Source organism: Grampus griseus, assembly GCF_964374135.1.
Source record: "Grampus griseus genome assembly, chromosome: 16".
NCBI lineage: Eukaryota > Metazoa > Chordata > Mammalia > Artiodactyla > Delphinidae > Grampus > Grampus griseus.
The window spans coordinates 25,120,330-25,143,087 of NC_139010.1; the positions used below are offsets into that span (position 1 = coordinate 25,120,330).

At 45.3% G+C, this 22,758-nt stretch overlaps 1 protein-coding gene across 2 annotated transcripts in view; it reads left to right on the forward strand.

Moving 5' to 3' along the window:
• SGPL1 (sphingosine-1-phosphate lyase 1) overlaps positions 1–18,755 on the forward strand; it is a 53,945-nt gene extending 35,190 nt beyond the window's left edge. For both annotated transcript variants that reach the window (XM_082673206.1, XM_082673207.1), the window contains 8 exons: positions 8,288–8,376; positions 10,319–10,424; positions 11,708–11,806; positions 12,443–12,592; positions 12,993–13,231; positions 14,575–14,721; positions 15,645–15,765; positions 16,272–18,755. In XM_082673206.1, coding sequence (XP_082529332.1) covers positions 8,288–8,376; positions 10,319–10,424; positions 11,708–11,806; positions 12,443–12,592; positions 12,993–13,231; positions 14,575–14,721; positions 15,645–15,765; positions 16,272–16,412 — 1,092 coding nt within the window. In that variant the 3' untranslated portion in view covers positions 16,413–18,755. The remainder of the gene's footprint in view (positions 1–8,287; positions 8,377–10,318; positions 10,425–11,707; positions 11,807–12,442; positions 12,593–12,992; positions 13,232–14,574; positions 14,722–15,644; positions 15,766–16,271) is intronic.
• Positions 18,756–22,758: the final 4,003 nt, after the last annotated feature.

Sequence of the window (22,758 nt, forward strand, 5' to 3'; positions counted from 1 at the left end):
CCCTCCCCATATCCTCAAGTCCGTTCTCTAGTAGATTTGTGTCTTTATTCCTGTCTTACCCCTAGGTTCTTCATGACATTTTTTTTCTTAAATTCCATATATATGTGTTAGCATACGGTATTTGTCTTTCTCTTTCTGACTTACTTCACTCTGTATGACAGACTCTAGGTCTATCCACCTCATTACAAATAGCTCAATTTCCTTTCTTTTTATGGCTGAGTAATATTCCATTGTATATATGTGCCACATCTTCTTTATCCGTTCATCCGATGATGCGCACTTAGGTTGTTTCCATCTCCGGGCTATTGTAAATAGAGCTGCAATGAACATTTTGGTACATGACTCTTTTTGAATTATGGTTTTCTCAGGGTATATGCCCAGTAGTGGGATTGCTGGGTCATATGGTAGTTCTATTTGTAGTTTTTTTTTTTTATTTTTTTATTTTTATTTGTAGTTTTTTAAGGAACCTCCATACTGTTCTCCATAGTGGCTGTACCAATTCACATTCCCACCAGCAGTGCAAGAGTGTTCCCTTTTCTCCACACCCTCTCCAGCATTTATTGTTTCTAGATTTTTTGATGATGGCCATTCTGACCGGTGTGAGATGATATCTCATTGTAGTTTTGATTTGCATTTCTCTAATGATTAATGATGTTGAGCATTCTTTCATGTGTTTGTTGGCAGTCTGTATATCTTCTTTGGAGAAATGTCTATTTGGGTCTTCTGCCCATTTTTGGATTGGGTTGTTTGTTTTTTGTTATTGAGCTGCATGAGCTGCTTGTAAATTTTGGAAATTAATCCTTTGTTAGTTGCTTCAGTTGCAAATATTTTCTCCCATTCTGAGGGTTGTCTTTTGGTCTTGTTTATGGTTTCCTTTGCTGTGCAAAAGCTTTGAAGTTTCATTAGGGCCCATTTGTTTATTTTTGTTTTTATTTCCATTTCTCTAGGAGGTGGGTCAAAAAGGATCTTGCTGTGATTTATGTCATAGAGTGTTCTGCCTATGTTTTCCTCTAAGAGTTTGATAGTTTCTGGCCTTACATTTAGGTCTTTAATCCATTTTGAGCTTATTTTTGTGTATGGTGTTAGGGAGTGATCTAATCTCATACTTTTACATGTACCTGTCCAGTTTTCCCAGCACCACGTATTGAAGAGGCTGTCCTTTCTCCACTGTACATTCCTGCCTCCTTTATCAAAGATAAGGTGACCATATGTGCGTGGGTTTATCTCTGGGCTTTCTATCCTGTTCCACTGATCTATCTTTCTGTTTTTGTGCCAGTACCATACTGCCATGATTACTGTAGCTTTGTAGTATAGTCTGAAGTCAGGGAGCCTGATTCCTCCAGCTCCGTTTTTCTTTCTCAAGATTGCTTTGGCTATTTGGGGTCTTTTGTGTTTCCATACAAATTGTGAAATTTTTTATTCTAGTTCTGTGAAAAATGCCAGTGGTAGTTTGATAGGGATTGCATTGAATCTGTAGATTGCTTTGGGTAGTATAGTCATTTTCACAATGTTGATTCTTCCAATCCAAGAACATGGTATATCTCTCCATTTACTTTTAAGTTGGCACCATGAAAAATCAACATGTTCAAATACTCAGTAGCTAACAAAACTGGTATTCCTGGCATTCATTTTCCCCCCAAAAGTTCCAAAACTGTTACAAACCAGCCATAATCTAGCAGTGGGTTCCCTTATGGCATTTAGCTGAATGGGATGATGTAGAGGGGAGATGCCAGTATACGTACAGTACATGGGTATTCTTCTGTGCCATTAGACTCTTTATGAACTTTTTTTTTTTAAGCCTCACTAAATATTTTTTTAAATAATTTCTTCTGAAGATCAGTTGCTCAGTTTACTTTTTTTTTTAATGGAGTATAGTTGCTTTACAGTGTTGTGTTAGTTTCTGCTGTACAACGAAGTGGATCAGCTATATGTATACCTATATCCCCTCCCTCTTGGACCTCCCTTCCACCCCCCCACCCCGCCGAATCCCACCCATGTAGGTCATCACAGAGCACCGAGCTCAGCTCCCTGTGCTATGCAGCAGGTTCCCACCAGCCGTCTGTTTTACGCATGGTAGTGTATATATATCAATCCTAACCTCCCAATTCGTCCCACCCTCCCCATCCCCCTCTGTGTCTACATGTCCGTTCTCTACATATGCATCTCTATTCCTGCCCTGAAAATAGGTTCATCTGTACCATTTTTCTAGATTCCACATATATGCGTTAATATATGATATTTGTTTTTCTCTTTCTGACTTCACTCTGTATGACAGGCTCTGTGAACTTTTAAGAGACCACAGTTTAAACAAGCACAAAAACACTTTGGCCTTATCCAGTGAAGTTGAAGGTACCTGTATCTTATGACCCTGATATGCCACTACTTGGGATATATTCTAGAAAAACGTACATGTGTGTATCAGGATAGATGTATATTCATAGCAACATTGTTCATGGTAGCTAAAAACTGGAAATAATTCAAATGCTTATCAACAGTGGGGTGGATGAATCATAGAATAGTGTGTGTGTGTCAGTCTGTTGTAGCTGTCACTCAGAATGATACTCAAATTACTCCATTTTTGGCCAGTGGGAACTTCTTAATTTTGGCTCCTGGGTCTTTTTGCATGATTCAAGTAGTCTTTGCAAACTTCCTTTCTTTCCTTCTTTTTTTTTGGGACAATTTTTTTTTTTTTTTGTGGTACACGGGCCTCTCCTTGCTGTGGCCTCTCCTGCTGCGGAGCACAGGCTCCGGACGTGCAGGCCCAGTGGCCATGGCTCACGGGCCCAGCCGCTCCGCGGCATGTGGGATCCTCCCAGACCGGGGCACAAACCCGTGTCCCCTGCATCGGCAGGCGGACTCTCAACCACTGCGCCACCAGGGAAGCCCTGGACAAAATATTTTTATTTGATGAGATATTCCAGGTTTACCTTTTACATTTCCTGCTCCAGACCCAGAATCAGCCATTTATTCAAGGAGCCCTAGTTCATTTATAGCCATGTAAAATATTTACATGGTTCCTAAGTCAAATTTATGGGATAAGACAGTTTTAAAAATTAACCAGAATAAAACCTGGAGAGACAAATAGAAAGTTAAGAGACATGAATGATAGAGTGAGAAAGGCTAACACACCTCTAGTTGGTATTTAAAAGCAGCCAGAAGACATAGATAACCTGTAAAGGTGTAACTTTTAGAACGACTGATATTCTCAATAGCAACAATGGCTGGGGCAGTTGCGGTTAGAAGAAAGATGGGCTATGAGTTGAGAATTGTTGGAGCTGGGTGATACATGCAGGGGTTTTATTAATTCCCCCTTTAGCTGTGTATAATCCACTCTTTAGTTCTTCCATTGGGTTTTTAAATTTCATTTACTGTGTTTTTCATTCTTGAGAATTCTGTTTGGTTCTTTTTTTAATTTGCTTGGTTGTTCTTTGTAGTCCCTTTCCTTGTCTTATGCTTTGTTTATTTAAATATATTACACATAATTATTTTGTAGTCTGTGTCTGATAATTCCATTATTCATGAGTCTTACCTGTCTTTTTCTGCTGGTTTCACTTATGCCGTCTTGTATCCTTATATTTGTGTTTTTTTTTTTTTTTTCCTGTGAGTCACTCATTTTCTTGGAAACTTAACTTTGAGGCCTAGATTGAAGTTAAGTTCTTCCAGAGAAGATTTGTATGTTTGTATTTACTCCTGCCAGTTACTGGGGATTTGCTGTGAAGTGCTGCCACACTGGAACCAATTTAAGTCTGATTTTCAGCTCACAGTTTTGTACTATGGAAGTAGTCTGAACTCAGACCACAAACTGGAATAAAAGCTGTCTTGGCATACATTCTTGAGAGATCCTTATTTTTCTTTACCCTGAGCATCTGGGTTGAGAAAAGTAATTTTTCTTGCTGTTCTCTTCTGTACCAGCGGGGTTTATTTCTTGTACTGCTAAGAGTGTGGGTGAAGTCTCTGTTTTCAGCCATCGCCTCTTAGATTCCTTATCTTGAGCAGGCCCTACATTTATTTCCTGTTTATTTGTCAAAGTGGGAGTTTGAGGTCTAGATCTAGGAGTTGGCAGTAACCTTCAAAGTTAAAACCAGCTTTGACATTCACTTATCTTGTAGGATTCTTGATTTTGCTTTGTTTGGGGGTTCAGTGTGTTCCTTTATGTTAACTCAGTGGTGGATGTAAAAATATTTTTTAATGTTTTATCAAGCTTTTTTAGTTGTTCTAGTTAGGACGGTTGCCCAAGGTATATAATGTAGATTGCTGGAAATCGAAGTTCCATGATTGTTTTTTTCCATGTGGGAGACCTTTGTATACTTGAAAGCCTCTTTCCCCCTGAATCTTCTCTTCACCACAGTTTTCCTAGGATTCTCCGCTTTTCTTAGAGAATATGATTTCACAGATTTCCACCCGTGCCCGTCCTTCCTCTCTGCACGCCTTTTGGTTATCTATGACCAGCCAGGTGGACGCAGTTCTGCAAAGGTAGAGCAGCACTGAGCTTTCAATCTCTTTCTTATCTGGGTTCACTAAATTTACCTTAAACCTTTCCTCTAAGTCAATATTTTTACTCTCAGCCGTGTTTAGTCTGTTTCTTGCTGTTCCTAATGTATTCAGTAATTCTGGAATCATGCTACTTGGTACTTTGGGGGTTTTTTCAGGTCTGTGGTCTCATTCTGTTGTTTCAGTGGCCAGTCTTACAGCTTTTTTCTTGAATTCATGTTCTTATGATATTGTCCTACAGTGAGAAACAGGAGGAATTTCCTTCTGAGTTGGCCTTTACTTTGCAGGCTACCTTTTTTTCTTTTTATATGTTTGCATAGTTACCATGCCATTTCTTTCATCTTGGCTCGTGCTTCAGTGATTGTCTCTAGACATTCTGTTTGTTCTGATGCATGATGGGTCATTTCTTGTCTGAGAGGCAAGGCTTGGGTGAAGCTTTGTTCCACCTGTATTAGAATATCTAGGCCTCTTCTGAGATTTTGTTAAAAGTTACCTACCAGAGTTCACTCTGCCTAGCTGGAAGAGAATAATACTCTTTGGGCTTTATTTCTTTAGCTCATCCTGTATCCCTGGAGTCTTCACTTTTAAAGTGTCAGTCCTGGTGTCCTCTCTCCCCAGGCTGCTTGTTTCTCCCCAGCCGCTATGTCTACCACCCACTCATCTGACAATAAAGAATCCGCCTCCATTTGCTTCTCTGAAGGTTTGGGGGTGTTAATGAGAATTCTCAGGGTTTTGCTGACTTACCCGGACAATTTCCATGTCTTGGAGGAGGGATGAAGAACTGGGTTTTACTCTTTGCTGTGCTTTAGAAACTTGTTTCTTTTTCTCATCATCAGTATTTGAAGTTTATTGTGTTAGATTCCCTCTTTCTTTGTTTGGTTGTTGTTACTGCAGGGTTTTAATGCTTTTTTCCTTTATTCTTGCACATACTGGGGGAGAGAAAATCTGTGAAGTAGTTTCAGTCTTCCATCTTAATCCAGAAATCCAACTCTGGGTGGGGGGGTTGCATTGCTACAGTTTAACCATGCCTCTCCCATTAGGACCCTTTTCAGTGCTGTGTCAGGGGTCAGGAGAAGGAAAGACAGAGTCTAAGATCCGCAGTCTCTTCTGATACTTAGACTTTTATAAGAGAACTAATTACCTCTGGGATTATGTGAGTTTCTCTGTTTCTCTCTTTCGTCTCTGTCTTTCTCTCTGTCTCTCTCTTGATGAGCCACCTCTAGTGAAGACAGTTCAGAGTTCAGAGGTGGGAAACAAGAAGACACGGCCAACTGGCTGGGCAGTCTTTAGCCTGTTCCCAACTAAGGTATTAAGCTCTTCTCATTCTTTCTTCTTCAACCTTAAACTGTCCTTTTATTAGCTTCATTTGCCCCAGTTAGAACGGGTGAGAGGTGACTTTATTTACTGAAAGAAAGTGTTGCCATGGGAAACAGCCTTGGCTTGCGCAAATGCCATCAGGTCCAAAGAGTATCTGAAAGAAAAATTTCCAAATTTTTCTGTTCTCTTGTTGCTGAGTTAGATGTCATATATTAGAGTGAGAGGTTTTAAAAACGTTGCAAGATGTTGACTAACGTAATAAGTAGTTATTGAGGCCTCTGTCTTCTTACTTCAGAATTAGATTTCCATTTTTGGAGGGGTGGTGCCAGGGGTAGAGGGAAATGGGAGAGTAGCAGCATATTTGAACACAGAATTTAGGGATCAGAAATAAAAATTGGAAGTAAAATTTAGGTGTTCCTGCTTTTACAGTCCAAAGTACACTGGTGTTTGCCTAACAGATAATGATGTTGATTGGATTAGTTATTGGACTGAAAATAGGACATGTGAAGTGAGTGAGTGACTAGGGGTTTGGAAATATTTCTGCTTAGGTCATTACTGGACCTTAGTGAGAGATGAGTGCGCCGAGGACTTGATCCTTTCTCGACTTCCTTCACAACTGGCTTGGCTCCTCATATGATGTTCTGAGGTTTTATGCTGGACCACAGGACATGCCACGATTTGCAGCGCTGACCTCAACTGTAAGCAGAGAAATGCAGAGGCCTACAAACAAGTGTCCTGTGCCTGAGTGCAGTGACTTACTGTGTGGATGACGGTCACGTTTCCTGAAGGCTTCCTCAGTTACAAAATGACTGACTCTGCTCAGCTAATCTTCCATATAATTCCTGACTACTGGGATTTTTTATTTTTATTTTTGTCTTCGTTGGGTCTTTGTTGCTGTGCGCGGGCTTTCTCTAGCTGTGGCAAGCGGGGGCTACTCTTTGTTGCAGCGCGCGGGCTTCTCGTTGCGGTGGCTTCTCGTTGCGGAGCACGGGCTCTAGACGCGTGGGCTTCAGTAGTTGTGGCTCACGGGCTTTAGAGCGCAGGCTCAGTAGTTGTGGCTCACGGGCTCTAGAGCGCAGGCTTCAGTAGTCGTGGCTCACGGGCTCTAGAGCACAGGCTTCAGTAGTCGTGGCTCACGGGCTCTAGAGTGCAGGCTCAGTAGTTGTGGCGCACAGGCTTAGCTGCTCTGCAGCACGTGGGATCTTCCCGGAGCAGGGCTCGAACCCATGTCCCCTGCACTGGCAGGTGGGCTCTTAACCACTGCCACCAGGGAAGTCCCTCCACTGGGATTTTGTATCCTGTGGTATTTTTGTCTTATATGTGGATATTACTTTAGGAAATTTCAGTCATCGCCTGCTCTCATTTCATCTCATGTTAAGTTACACTAAATATGAAAATATAGAAAGTTTTACTTTTTATCAAAAGATGGATGACACTGGATGAATCACTTAGTCTCTCAGTTTGGGGGCTCAGTTTTCTTACCTGTAAAATGGAAAAGCTTTCTAAGATTATATGAATCTTTGGAGATGATAAATCTAAGGAAATATCCACCTAGCTCAGTGCTATGGCTTTTTTTTTTTTTCCCTGTTTGTTTTGAAATTATTTCATTCTTAGATGTTATCAAAGGATAGCCAGATGGGTATGACATACCTGTATTGGTCATGGTTTACTGAGAGTCAAATCAGGCGTTAAGAAATGTTAACGGAGGGTCTGGTAGGTGTCAGCTACTAGCTAGGTGTCAGGAATATTGTCATGAACAGAACAGTCCCCACCTTCATGAGTTTTGTAGTCCAGTGAGGAAGACAAGATGAATGAAATGACCTCTGAGTATTTTTGTATCAACTCTGGTAAAGAAATTCACCTGTATCAGAGGTGCTAGGCCTAGTAGCTTCAGGAGAACATTTTTCTTCACTCTAAAAACATTAGGATGTTTTTTTAAAATTTCAGATAAGTTAACAAACTTCTAAGTAGAGGCTTCTGCTTTTTTCTGTGTTTCAAACTTGTCAAAACCACAAGTTTACTCTGGAATATCTGAGTGTCTCTTTTTGGTCTTCTAATGTATTGCATAGCTGACTAGAGCTGTAACTTCACAGTTTCACACTCTTCAATGGGCATTAAAATTTAAATCAAAGTCAGCAATCCTGATGCTTTTGGATGGGGTAAAATGCCCTATGCTATCTGCAACTGGACGAACAACAGAAATGTAGGCAGATTGTGCGCAGATGGGATCTGGGCAGATGTACATTTGTTCGCACAGTGTGGAGCTTCTCATCATTTAGTAGTTTTTATTCTTCTCCTGAACCAAGACTGGGCTTAGCCAATAAAGTCAAATTTTCCTTCTGGTGGACAGAAGCATTTGCTCTGCAGCATGCAGAGCTCACCTGTTTCTGCATCAGATACCCTCAAGTCCAAGGCAGGAAGTGCATGCTGATAGCTATCCCAGCTCCCTTCCACAGATGGCCTCTCTTTTTTATTACAGGTGACCTCCGGGGGGACAGAAAGTATTCTGATGGCCTGTAAAGCTTATCGGGAACTGGCCTTCGAGAATGGGATCAAAACTCCAGAAATGTATGTACATTTCCCTTGGTATCCATGGAGGATTGGTTCTAGGACCCCCATGGATACCAAATCCTCGATACTCAGGTCCCTTATATAGAGTGGTATAGTATTTGCATGTGGCCTATGCATATCCTCCATATAGTGGTTTGTGTTTTTTTTTTAATTTATTTATTTTTGGCTGCATTGGGTCTTTGTTGCTGCACGCAGGCTTTCTCTAGCTGCGGTGAGCCGGGGTCTACTCTTCATTGCGGTGCACGGGCTTCTCATTGTGGTGGCTTCTCTTGTTGCGGAGCACGGGCTCTAGCGCGCAGGCTCAGTAGTTGTGGCGCACAGGCTTAGTTGCTCTGCGGCATGTGGGATCTTCCTGGACCAGGGCTCAAACCTGTGTCCCCTGCATTGGCAGGCGGATTCTTAACCACTGCGCCACCAGGGAAGCCCCTCCATATGGTTTTAAATCATCTCTAGATTACTTAGAATACTTAATGTGTAAATGCTATATAAATGGTTGCTGGTATGCAGCAAATACAAGTTTTGCTTTTTGGAACTCTTTTCCCCCTGAATATTTTCCTTCCTTGGGTGGCTGAACTCACGGATACGGAGGGTTTGACTGTATGTGTGGCTGGGTTTTTTCCCCTGTTAGGTTTGTCTGTGTGGAATACTGCTGTGTGAAACAGCCTGATAATCTGTTTTCTGATTCTTGTCTTCCTCTGGTAATTCCAGTCCTCTTCTCTCCCATCCTGTGCCCTTGACCATTATCCTTCACATTCAGCAAAATCCTAAGTGGATCTGCTAGTTAATATTGAAGGTCATTCCCTTTCCCAACCACCCAGATTTATACATGGTGTATACTGCAAGAGATCCTTTTTCTAAAAGTTGACAGAGTTATAGGACTACATCTTTGAATTCTGTGATGCTATAAGTTTATCTCGTGCCTAAGGAAAGCTCTCTACTTAGTTCAGTAAAAGTTACTTAAATATAATAGGCTGCCTCGGGGTGCTCCCTAAGAAAATTTCAGCCTGACAGCTGTGTTCTGGGAGGAAAATTTTTAAAAATCTTCTTGAGATGTACCCATATTGCCACCCCATGGACATAATTTTGATATTTGGTTGCATTTTTTTTCTCTAGTTTCCCTCCTTGTACAGTGTGTTTATACCACATCTTTTGGGTTAATTTTTTTCCACAAGTGTCAGTGACTAAGGGTTTTGTTGTACATGATCTCATGCTGTGATTCATACCTAGCCTAAGAGAGTAGGTCAGGCTGCCATCTCTCTCCATGCATGAATCTTTGATGCTTGGTACTTGTTCAGTGATAGGGATTTTTCTGCCTTAAAGGGAACAGATTAATTGTAAGAGAGAAGTGATTGAGGGAAGTCTGAAAGCAAATGACTTGGTTTCCTTTTTCAATACTGTTTGAAATGCTGCTCCCAAATATGTAGGAAAAATGGGGATTGTAGTTTTTCATAGGATCATGGTCTTCCAGAGATGAAGAGCACTGATCTGACGCCTGACTGCTGCTTTAGTATCCCTGCTGAGAAGTCTTATGTTTCGTGCTTGAACATGTGTTGTGTCAGGAAGCTTGCCCCTTACTGAGGTACCCGTCTCTGGGCAGGCAGCCACCTGAGGATTCGACCGCATATTGATCTGATCCAGATTCCCCATCAGCCTGATTGATGCTTGGGGTCCCTCCATGTGGCATTATTTCCAAGTTCTTCCTGCTACCAAAATGGTTTGGTAGCAGGAAGAAGGAGGGAGAAGGTTTCTCTAGAAAATCAGGTGACCTCTTTTTGTCTGTGCTTAAAAAGAAAAATAAAACAATATAAACAGTTTTGAAAACTGGACTAAAGATAATCAGAAGTTTCTTCCTGGTGATTCAGATTAGCTGCTAACCATGTTATCTCTTGAACCCTGTTTTGATTTGAATTTCACTGTTTTCTTCTTCCCTGTCCTTTAGTGTAGCCCCCCAGAGTGCCCATGCTGCATTTGACAAAGCAGCCAACTATTTTGGGATGAAGATTAAACGGGTTCCACTGAACAAAATGATGGAGGTGGATGTTCAGGTGAGTTCCTCTGAAGGGCTGTTGTCTGTCTTGGGCTGCAAGAAGCAGGAAGTGCTTTTTCCAGTGTCACACACAGATAGGCTCAAAATGCCTTTGATTGTAGTAGCCAGAGTTGCAAAAACTGCCACTGGCAGTGGTGCGTCACTGCAGCTCCAGTCTCTTCATGAACCCGAATAGGAAGATGAGACTAACTTGCGACTCCAAGGACCTGGGTTTTGCTTCAGCACCATCACTTTCTCTTCTGTCTGTAAAATGAGCCAGGACTAACTTGCCCTAAGACTCTCACTGTCACTTTCGATTGGCCTGAATTAGTACCATTGCCATTATAATAGTACTTTTTTTTCAGAAGTAAACTGTACAATTTATTAGCAGTAGCATTATTCCCCCCACCTTAATTGAGGTATTAACTAATTGATAAGTAAAAATTGTGTATAAGGTATACAACTTGGTGTTTTGATACATGTATACATTGTGAAATAATCACCACAGTCAAGCTATTTACCATCTCCATCACCTCACGTAGTTACCATTTTCTTTTTTCATGGTTAGAATACTTAAGACCACCCTGCAGATCTCTCAGCAGGTTTCAGCTATACAGTGCAGTATTGTTCAGCATAGTCACCTGGCTCTACATTAGAGCTCCAGAACTTACTCATCTTGCGGAACTGGAACTTGGTACTCCTTGACTAACATCTCCCTGTTGCCCTCATCCTCCAGCTCCTGGCAACCACAGTTCTGCTCTTTGCGTCTATGAGTTTGTTTTAGATTCCTCATATAAGTGAGATCATGCAGTATTTGTCCTTCTGTGTCTGGCTTATTTTTAGTAATTACTTTTATGCCTTGCATTTACACAGAAGAACTGTAGTTTTCAGTGTTACCAGAATCGCATTTGAGCCTCATGACAACCTGGGGAGGTCGTAGAAGCTGTTAGTGTTATTGCAGCCAAGGAAACACACTGGCTGGTTACGTAGTTTCCTCAAGGCTTCACTGCTAATAGGCGGGGCGAGGACTCACATTTGGCTCTTTTGCCTCTTAGCCGAATATTCTTTTTTACCCTCACAGTGATTCTGCTGTTTTTGTACTGTGCTCTCAGACTGTTCCCCCCAAATGTTTGTATCCAGCCAGCACAGCAGGGCGGTGGTGTTCTTCCAGGTTGGAGAGGTGAAGCAGGGGTGCTAGTGGAACTGGAACTCGAGGCTGGTAGCCTAGATTGCTCCTGGCGGCAGAAGAGAGGAGGAATTGTGATGTGGCTTCTCACTTTCCTTTCAACTTTCAACCCCCAGGCCATGCGAAGAGCCATCTCCAGGAACACTGCCATGCTCGTGTGTTCTGCCCCCCAGTTTCCTCACGGTGTGATAGATCCTGTCCCTGAGGTGGCCAAGGTATGTGTGAGAATGGACGACTAGGCAGGCAGGCTGAGATTTTAAAGTAGCATCTAATGGTGCAGTACTTGGCAGAAAGAAGCGATTTCGAGTTTAGATTCTAGCCCAGTGGTGATGAACAGCTCTCGTCCGCCCTGTGATAAGCTGCACAGCTCTGCCGAAGCCTCTGAAATGACTAGCTTCTGCTATGGGGGAGGGATAACACGGGGAGGAAGGCTTTGTTTAAACCGGACATTCTGAAGCAGTCCTGACGTTTTGATTCAGATCAGGAAATAATCTGCATTTAGGGCTTGCCTGTCAGAGCTCACCGTGCTGCCCCAGAGCACCCCTCCCTCCTTCCCCGCCCCCAGCCTAAGGCAGAGTGCGTCTCATTTCTTGCTGGATTTTGCAGGTGAGTTTGAGGCCCCACGTATTTCAATATAAAATAGAAACCACATTCAGATGAATTATTTTGAAGGCTTACTACATTTGAAAGACAAGCTTTATTAAAAATGTCAAAAATAGCCAGGTTTTAATACACGGAAGACAGTACATAATGCCTTGGGCCTGTACCCCACCATTCCACCCGTGTCTTGCAAAGTTTTCGTTGTAGAGCTATAACTGATATTGTCTATGGTCTTTGGTTTATGGAACTAGCTGGCTGTCAAATACAAAATACCTCTTCACGTGGACGCTTGTCTGGGGGGCTTCCTCATCGTCTTTATGGAGAAAGCCGGATACCCACTGGAGCACCCATTTGATTTCCGGGTGAAAGGTGTGACCAGCATTTCAGCTGATACTCATAAGGTGAGTGAGGGACGAGACCACATGTTAATCAAAGTAGACAGTTGATTATTTTGACTACTACTAATAAAATAAATTTATCTTTGCTTCCATCCTGACATACCTTCCTGGGGTACTGTCTTAAATAAGGAAAACTCTATGCTACGTGAGAGATAGGAAGCAAACCGATTAACTAGACAAGACGTTGCTTTTCCTGGGCCTCAGAGTCCTCATTCCTAAAATAGAGAATTTAAACCCCATGAACCCCCCTGAAGTTTCTTATACTTTTTAATAAATAAGTTGGAAATCTTAATGTGAGTGGGAACAGAGGGAAACTGACAGACGGGGAATCTGCATGAAGAGAGTTCTGGGGCAGGTCTGCCGCATGGAACTGTACACTCACCTGTCTGCTTCTCCCCCTCAGTACGGCTACGCTCCCAAGGGCTCTTCGGTGGTGTTATACTCTGACAAGAAGTACAGGCACTATCAGTTCTTCGTTGACACAGATTGGCAGGGCGGCATCTACGCTTCCCCAACCATTGCGGGCTCACGGCCTGGTGGCATCAGTGCAGCCTGTTGGGCCGCCCTGATGTACTTCGGTGAGAGCGGCTACGTTGAAGCTACCAAGCAGATCATCAAAACCACTCGCTTCCTCAAGTCAGAGTATGTCTGGAAGGTTGGGGGGCTCCGCCGTGTTGCTTGCTTTGTCTGCTGTAGGCTCAAGGCAGCTGCTAGGCCCAGTGCCGTGGCTGCAGCCCGTCTGCAGGCCCGGAGTGTGGTGTTGGCCTGGGGAGATAAGCTCCCTTGCGTGCTGGGACTTGGAGGCCACACCCGGGCTTCATCCGTGGGCCGTGTTGTCTCCCTGACAACTGGCAGCTCTTACCAGGTGCTGGTGTACATCTTAATGGTTAAGACAGTGCTTCTCAGAACGTGAGGTTGAATCCTCATCAGTCACATGGAGGGCTTGTTAAGACGCAGATTGCCGGGGCCCACTCCTAGAATTCTGACGCAGTAGGTCTGGAACGGGAGTCTGAAGATTGGCGTTTCTGAAAGTTCCCAGTGGACACTAATGCTGCTGGTCTGAGTCACACTTGGAGGATCGCTGGAGTAAGAGAAGAACTGGAGAGGGGGAGGGCGGAAGGGGTGGTGAAATCCGGGGTTAAGGCTAGAACCAGCTTGTGTGCTTTGTCTAACACACCTCTTCGTGTGTCACCTGCCTGGCTCTCCGTGTGTCACCAGGATTGGGGAGGCCTCTTCACGCTCTTGAGGGTGAATGAAAGCAGCCAGTAGGCACAGCTCACTTGAAAAAGGCCTGCATATGGTCCTGATACACCCATCTGCTGAGAAGTGCTGTACCATTTCTTGCTTTAGGGATTACATGGATGACTTTTTATTTTTTTATTTTGTTGCTGCATGCGGGCTTTCTTTAGTTGCAGTGAGTGGGGGCTACTCTTGGTTGTGGTGCATGGGCTTCTCATTGCAGTGGCTTGTCTTGTTGTGGAGCACGGGCTCTAGGTGTGCAGGCTTCAGGAGTTGTGGCTCGTGGGCTCTAGAGTGCAGGCTCAGTAGTTGTGGCACGTGGGCTTAGCTGCTTCACAGCATGTGGGATCTTCCCGGACCAGGGCTCGAACCCGTGTCCCCTGCATTGGCAGGCGGATTCTTAACCACTGAACCACCAGGGAAGCCCTACATGGATGACTTTTTTAAAGAGAGATGGATTATTTTTCCAGGATTTACAAAAAAGTACATTGTTTATCCCTCAGATACCCCTGGGGGGCATATCATAATTCGGGGGTTGGGCAGACACGTTAAGAGCCAACAGTCTTGATTCATTGGATCTAGTGGGGTTTGAGCCTTAAAATATTTTTAATATTTAGGAACCACTGATCTCAGTCTAGCCACCTTATGAGAAAACTTAAGCCCCCAAAGGTTAGATTTGTTATAATGGAGACATGAGATGACCAGAAGAATGTACGTGCCTGAATTTCCTTTCTGTTCCTTTTAAGGCTGGAAAATATCAAAGGCATCTTTGTTTTTGGGAATCCTCAATTGTCAGTCATTGCTCTGGGCTCCCATGATTTTGACATCTACCGACTATTCAACCTGATGAATGCCAAGGGCTGGAGCTTGAACCAGTTGCAGTTCCCACCCAGGTGAGCTTGAAGACTTTCCTTTGCTCCATGACTGCTGAAGGACTTGGGCAGCAAGATGACCTGGAGTATAGAGAGTGACTGCTAGAGCCCAGCACTTTAGTGGCAACTGTAGTATCTCAGGATGTCTCTTGCCATTTGGAGTTATTCGATACCAAGAACAAGACTGTTAGCTTTAACGTCTGGCAAATTAGGTGGCAGCCTTGAGACGAGCGGTCGGTCATGAGATCGTCTCCCACCGCCCCACACACAGTTGCTCTCTTTTTGGGCTCTGTTCTGTCCCATCCGCAGGTGCTCTCATGACCTGAGTAACGGAGGGCCTCTAATCCAGGGCCTGTAGTCATTCAGGCCTGCTGCTGTCGCCTTCCATAGGCATTTCTAACCTCATCTTCCAGGCTGCCTTTAAACAAACACTCTGCTTCAACAGAGTAGGTCTCCTAGTGTCCTCCACACCCCCGATCCTGTCATGTGTCGTGCCACTGCCAGTCCCATCTGGATTCCGTTTTTTCCTCTTCACAATCCCGCTGTACCCCAGTCTCCCTCCAGGGGCAGTTTCTTCTCTGCCCTGAAGACCGTCGAGACCCCAGCCATATGGCCCTAGCCCATGAGGGTTCACCACCTAAGATAAAAGCGTCCTGTGGGTTGTCACATGGTTGAAGGAACAGCAGTGGAGGGGGAGGACAGGACAGCCAGCTGTATTCATCTTGTCAGGGTGGTTCTTGGTCACGCTGAGGGCATGAAGCCCTCTTGACAGCCCGTGTATTTGAGAGCCCTGATGCCCACAGCTGGGAGCACTTTGACTACACTTGTCACGAGCAACATGAAGAAGCAATCAATAAATTCCTGTACTGGGGGCTGCCTGATTTCAGAACTTTCCCCCCGTCTTATTCCAGGATTCATCTCACTTTGTCTTTCTTCTCCCATAGCATTCATTTCTGCATCACACTGGTACACACCCGTAAGCAAGTAGCGACACAGTTCCTAAAGGACATCCGGGAATCCGTCACTCAAATCATGAAGAATCCGAAAGCAAAGACCACAGGAATGGTAGGGACACTTGGGGTTTTTTCTTCCTGTGGAAGTTCAGGTGGTGTTGGTGGGCTTGAAAGAATCAGATGATCTCCAGTCTGTTCCTGCCTCTGTCCCTTATCCACAAACCTCTTTCCTTATTAGTCAGAACTGATGATCTCTGCTCACCCATTCCCAGGGTTTGTTTTAGTCTCAATCGAGGTATGCTAGATATAGTAAGCACCTTGTAAATTTGAAAGTGCTGTACAAAGACAGGTGGTGGTAGTGTCCATTTAAAAAGAAAATTTTGACACAGGAAAGGCAATAAGCCTGTTTCCTCCGGAATTTTCTACACCAAATCCTGTAGGACAGTTCTTTAGGCAGAACGGCAGGCTGGCAAATGCCTGTGAAAAACATCCTATGCCTTTCTGCTCGCATCGTGCCTGGGCTGGGGAGGCGGGCATGTGGGAGGAGGAGTGCACGACCGCAGCGCGGGCTGCTCCGGACCCCTCGTCTCTAATGACACTCTTTGACTGGGTTTGTAGGGTGCGATCTACGGCATGGCCCAGGCTACAGTCGACAGGAACCTGGTGGCAGAATTGTCCTCCGTCTTCTTGGACAGCCTTTTCAGCACAGACACTGTAACTCAGGGCAGCCAGATGAATGGTTCTCCAAAACCCCGCTGAGCTGGGATCCTCCGTGGCCCCGAGGTGCATCTGGCCTTCAGAAGGTTCTCGGGGTGTGGGACGGGCCACGTGGTTTCAACATCTGGTCTTTGCTCCGTAGAGCACAACACGGCAGACCATGAGACAGACTGACCCTCAGGATTCTTGTTCCCATCCCTTTGTGGTTTTTAACGTGAAGACTCTAAAGGATTCCGTGACGTCATTATTTTGCCCTTGTTCTAAATGTTACCCTGGGAATTGTTTTAACCATTTCCTTCTCTAACCTCTCTTGCTTTCAGCTTCACTTAATCACGGTGTGGCAGCTCTGACCTGTCCTGACTCCTTAGGGAAGGTGGGCTACAGTTTACGAGATAGGAAAAGGTTTGCTTTGTTACCTCAGGCAGGTGGGCTAGTCAGACGGGAAGTGTTCCATAACCGATGTTTCCTTCAGTGGGGGTGAGGTCTGCTCTAAGGAGGAGGCTTTTCCAGTCCTCCTCTGTGAGTGGTTAGCTGTCTCAGGGTCCCTTCTATTGCAGCTTGTGTTGTCTCCTGAGGACACAGGTTGACCAGCCATCGTTCTTGCTATGCGGGGCCGGCGCGGTCCAGCAGGTCTGCTCAGTCCACCACGGCAGGGTCTGGAGCAGTCGCTGGTCCTCAGTGGTGCCTGCAGTTCCCACTTGATACTTGGTTGTCGTCATCTTTGAAGACTGTTGTTGGAAATTATGCTCCCACTGGTTTGTTCCTGTTTCCATGGACGAGGAAAAGAATGCGGTTTCAGAGAATCTAGGGCCTTCTGGGGCTGCCTCCCTGAACTGGCAGCGTTGGGGCACACCTGAACTCTCTGCTGGGCCCTTTTCTGTACTTTCCTGAGGATTGGGGTGGGATGGGCACCCAAATTCAAATGTGTCACCAGAGTGGGCAGCAGTCCTCCCCTCCCTGCCGCTCTAAGCCGTCAAGCATGTTTGCTTGCCTGAAGGACAGCTCAAAGCACCTTCACAAATTGCCTCGACTTACCCGAGGTGGGCGTGAGAGAGCCCCCAAGGCAGGGAAAATCTCTCTCCATTCTGTGTTCTTCCTGCCTCTTCCCCCTTTATTCAGCTCCCAAAGGTACGACGGCAGTTAAGCCTCAGGTACTGCAAGCTCCTCGGCCCTGGCTAGGATGAGGTAAACTTTCTGGAATAGGAAGACATGATGGCAAGTGTCAGTTGTGGCCCAGGGCCTGGGATTCCTTCGTCACACTAGTTGCTCAGGGTGGCGCAGGGACAGGACCCAACCCTGCGCCCGCTCCCCACGCTCCGCCTCCCGTGCGGGGCCCTGATCTAGGCTGAGCCGCAGTCCTGCTCTCATGCTGACACCCCACGTGCCTTCTTCCTCAGCGGGGCCGGGCTACTCCTGACCCGGGCCGAGGGCAACTGGATCGGTCCTTGAGGCTTTCACCTGGGTAGGGGTAAGTCAGGAGGAACTTTCCTTTGTCCCCTACCCCTCTCAGGGACTCCTGAATATTCAGCCTCTTCAGGCTGGACTCCTCTAGCCTTCTTCACTGGGAACGCCGGCTGGGAGAGCCACGACGCCCGGACTTCCCGCCGGCTCCTTGGCACGGTTGTCTGAAGTGTTCTTTAGCTCTGTACTTCCTCCACACTAACTGTGACCAGCTGGCCATGTCGTTGCAAGGCTGGTGTGATGTCTTTCATCCTGTCTTCTGTAGGTTCCAAGGATGGTTGGGTTATGTTTCTCTTAGAGGCTCAGATCCTTCGGACGTGAGAGTCACGTTCCCCCTGGTGGCTGAACTGCTGGGCACCTCCTGAGAGAGAAACTGTGCATGAACCGTCCCTGGATCTCCAGTGTGTGCAGGTTGGATAGAGGAAGTTCAGGGGCCCAGGACCACCCGGCAGGCACCACTGTGGTTTGTCAGCTGCTAAAATGGAGAAGCACGTGTCCTGCAGAGTATGCTGTTGCTTCCGGTGTCTCCCAGGACCTTCCTCTGTGCTGTGACATTGCTTGTTGCCACTTTAGGTTATGGTCACGAGCATTAGTCTGACCCAACACTTGTGGGCTTTCTATTCTGTACACCTGTGCACGAGTAACAGTCTGGCAGTGGTGGGTGGAATGTCTTGATGATGTCTTGTTGCTAGCAGGTGTCACATCGGCCTCTGCAAAAACTGTACTCTTTTCTGGGTTAGAATTAAGTAGTCGCATGAATATACTGCCATGTCACTTTTAACATGACCACTGGAAAACGGTACTGGCCTCTTTTAGATCTTTTCAGTCTTTAACCTCCCCCTTTTCCATCTCAAGGCTCCCTTCCTAATTGCAGCAATAATCTCTTAAGAAGCAGTTAATAAAATGTCCCCAGTTTTAATCATTGTGGATGACTATATTTGTTTGTCTATTTAGGCACACAGGGAAGACACCTACTGGGGTGGCAGCGGCTGGTGAGAAGCGCCCCTTTGTGTCAAAATGGTTGTGTGTGACCACTGACACCAGAACCAGTTCAGACATGGACGAGCAGCAGTTCTGCTCAGTTCCAAGCACCTTCCTGGTAGCTCCACCAGGAGTGGTGGCCACACCTGTTTAAAGGTCTGGAACTCACATCTTCAGTTCCTCAGGGCCAGGGCCTTCTCGTAAGTTTTCAGTCACCTCCCTCATCCACACCTGCTTACATCTTACTGATGGACTGAGCCATCAGGGGTGGTCTCCACCCAGCTGGGCAGTGTGGATCCATTTCACCAAAGGACACTGATTTCAAGCCCTGCATTTGGTTTGGGAGCTGATGGAACTCCTCAGATATCTGCACACGTAACCACTGGGCCTCTTGTCCCATTATGAATAGGAAGTGAGAAGTCTTTCTGAAGGGTTATTCAGGCTCTGAAGTTCTGTCCTTCAGGAAACCCAGCTTTTCATTCTGGCTCTCAGCCCATTCACACTGCCAGAATCAAGCCAAGGAATACCGCCTTTGCCATATGGTTTCTGCCAAAGGACTTGGTTCCCTGAGCCCCTAACTTGCTTTGGGGTAAAGCCTAGAGAAAAAGGGGCCAGGATATGTTTGGTGAGGAGGCGTGGTCCACCCAAGAAGTGGTGTCCTGATGCTCACAGCTGTGGGCCCCTTTGCCTTCTCTGTGGGTCTTGACAGCAACAAGCTGCTTTTAGCTAGACCCAGGAGTGACAGAAGTAATGACAGAGGCCTAACTTGGTAGCCACCAGCTATAGCCTGTAAGCAGAAGGCATGTGTTTGAGAGCCTTTTCTTGAGCTGGAGTTGTAATTGCCTTACTTTTTCTTGTGTTTTCTTTGGTCCATAATAGCTCCTTAACATCCTCCGCTATAATTTCAATTATTTGCATTAATTTTAGAATAAACATGTTTATTTCCAAAAAGTGTTCCTTGTGTCTTTGTACCACATCAAGGTGCTTCATATAACTGTAGTGCCCTCCAGGTTGGCACTTTTCAGTCTTTGATCCATGAGTAAGCAGAGGCAGAAAGGTGACATAACAGTCCATACTGCCATGTCTAGTGGCTTGTCCCCTGATCCAGTCATTAGGTCAAAGCACATTTAGAAGAATTTATGTCAGAAGTGAAGCAGATGGGGGAACCACTGTCTGAACCTTGTTGGTTCAACATTAAGCTTTACTGAGAACTTGTTACTAAAAAAGGTATCGGACAGAGATCAAGATGGCAGAATATAAAAGGACATGGAGCTCACCTCCTCCCATAAATACATCAAAAATACATGTACATGTGGAACAATTCTCACAGAATACCTACAGGAGGCTGGCAGAAGATCTCATACAACCAAAGCTTCAAGAAAGATCACCATATAACTGGGTAGGATGAAAGAAAAAAAAAAAAAACGAATCAGGATGGGACCTGCACCCCTTGGAGGGAGCTGTGAAAGAGGAAAGGTCTCCTCACCCCAGGAACCCCCTTCACCAGCTGGGAGATCAGCCGGGACAGGGAGCTTCAGCAGCTCAGAGGAGAGTGCAGCCAGCCAGCTTGCAGCAGGCAGAACAGAGAGAGACCAGCACAGACAGTCCCGGCCACCTCGTTGCACTCCGCAGCCCAGATGCGCATCTGCTGGAGCACGTGGGGCTGGGTGCTGAAACTTGGGCTTCAGCAGATAGACCCAGGGAGAGGACGGGTTGGCTGCACAGAGATAGCCCAAAGGGGCTGGAGTGTGGTCCAGGCTGCAACCAGGCGTGTGTGCAGGACAGAGTATGGGTTGGTCACAGAAGCCCCGTTATTAACGTGCACACCAAGGGAGTGGGGGGACTCGCCATAGCAGCCTCGTTCTCGGGGCTTACAGTGGGCACGGCTCCCCCCCTACAGCTCTGGGGGCCTGCGAGTGCTGGCGGGTTGCCCATGTGCAGAGGCAGGGCTGAAATCTGAGGCGTGTGACTTCAGTGGATTTATGTGCTGCAGGCAGCTTTGTACCTTCATTGCCTGTGGGACACCTGAGCAGATTACTGGTGCTCCTGTAGCTATGGCGGGTCCGGCATTAGTAGCTGCAGGCTTTGTGGGCCCCGTGCATGCAGATGCATGGTCAGGGCCTGAGATGACTCCTTAGCTCCCACGGCGGGTCCAGGTGTGCAACTACAGCGGTCCCCATGCCTGACTTTGGCGGATCTGTGCTAGTGGCTTTGTGAGCACAGCACCTGAGGTACACCTGGGAGACTGCCTGCATTCCCATGGCTGACTCGGGGCCGAGGGCAGTGCCAACAACAGGGTACTTTGTGAGCCCGCACAACAGGTGACAGGCAACACCACAGAGTGCATTTCCTAGTGGACAGCTCCGGTGGAAGAATACTCAGTGGCTCCTCTCTCAGCGGGAGTGCTCCAGTCCTGCCTACCTCACACCACAGCTCAGAAATGGATCTGGGGCTTCTTCTCCAACAACTGGGGAGCAGACCCGCCCCAAAGAGGGCTGTGACAACCACAGAGCAAAGAGGAGGCCCTGCTGAACATCCAGTGCAGGCTCTGGTCACCACAACACCTATCGTACCTCCTATAACATCCAGCACAACCTGAAGACAGACATGGCAGGCGTCCACACTAAAAAGTCCTCGCACCAAAAATATCAGGCCACACAGGGATGCTCCCACAGAAAAACAGCCCTTCAAGACCACAGTATATAACTTTGTCTTAAATCCATAGAGTCAGGAAATTTAAGTGAAATGAAAAGGCAGAGGAACTACTCCCAATTAAAATAAGAAAATCCCCTGAAAGAGCAAATAATGAAACAGACCTCTACAGACTACCAGACCCCCAGTTCAAGAAGGAGGTGGTAAAGATACAGAAAGAATTAAGAAAGGCTATCAACAAATACAAATCACTGTAAAAAGGACCTAGAAACTATAAAGGGGAGACAATTAAAATTATAAAACTCACTTGCCAAGATGAAAGCCAAGCTAAAGGCAATAAATAGCAAACTAAATAATGCAGAAGAATGAATAAGTGATCTGGAAGATAGAGTAATGGAAATCACCCAATCAGAACAGCAGACAGAAAGACAAGAAAAAGCAATGTATGAGATCTATGGGATAACATAAAGCATGTCAATCTACGCACAATAGGAATCCCAGTAGAAGAAGAAAAAGGGGATCAAAAATGTATTCGAAGAAATTATAGCTGAAAATTTCCCAAACCTAAAGAAGGAAACATATCCAGGTATAGGAAGCACAGAGGGTCCAAAACAAGATGAACCTGAAGAGAACTACACCAAGACACATTATAATTAGAATGGCAAAAGTGAAAAATAAACAGAGGATTCTAAGGACAGCAAGGAAAAAACAAGGAATTAATTACAAGTGAACCACCATAAGACTATGAGCTGACCACAATACAGAAACACTGCAGGCCAGAAGGGAGTGGCAAGATATATTCAAAGTCCTGAAATGGAAAAACCTGCCACCTAGGATACTCTAACCAGCAAGATTATCATTTAGAATAGAAGGAGAATTTCTCAGAGAAGAAAAAACTAAAAGAATACAGTAATACTAAAATCTATCCTAAAAGAAATATTGAAAGGTATTCTCTAAATAGAAAAGAAGAATCTATAGGAAAGAGAAAAATCACACAATTGGAAAAAAAAGTCACTTAAATAAACCAGTACAGAGATTGAGGAAAAATAATCAAAAAAATTTTTCTGAAAGTGATGATAGCCACATTGAACAGCAAAAGTATAAATGAGATGTAAAAGAGGACATCAGAGTCATAAAATGTGGGGGAAGAAAGTAAGACAATGTAGATTTTTCTTCTTAGACTATGCTTGAGCCTATATGGCTACCAGTCTAAAGCAAGTAGATACAGTAATGGGTAAACGTACTTGAAAACAGGGTAATCACAAAACAAAAACATATTCACAAAAAACGAAGA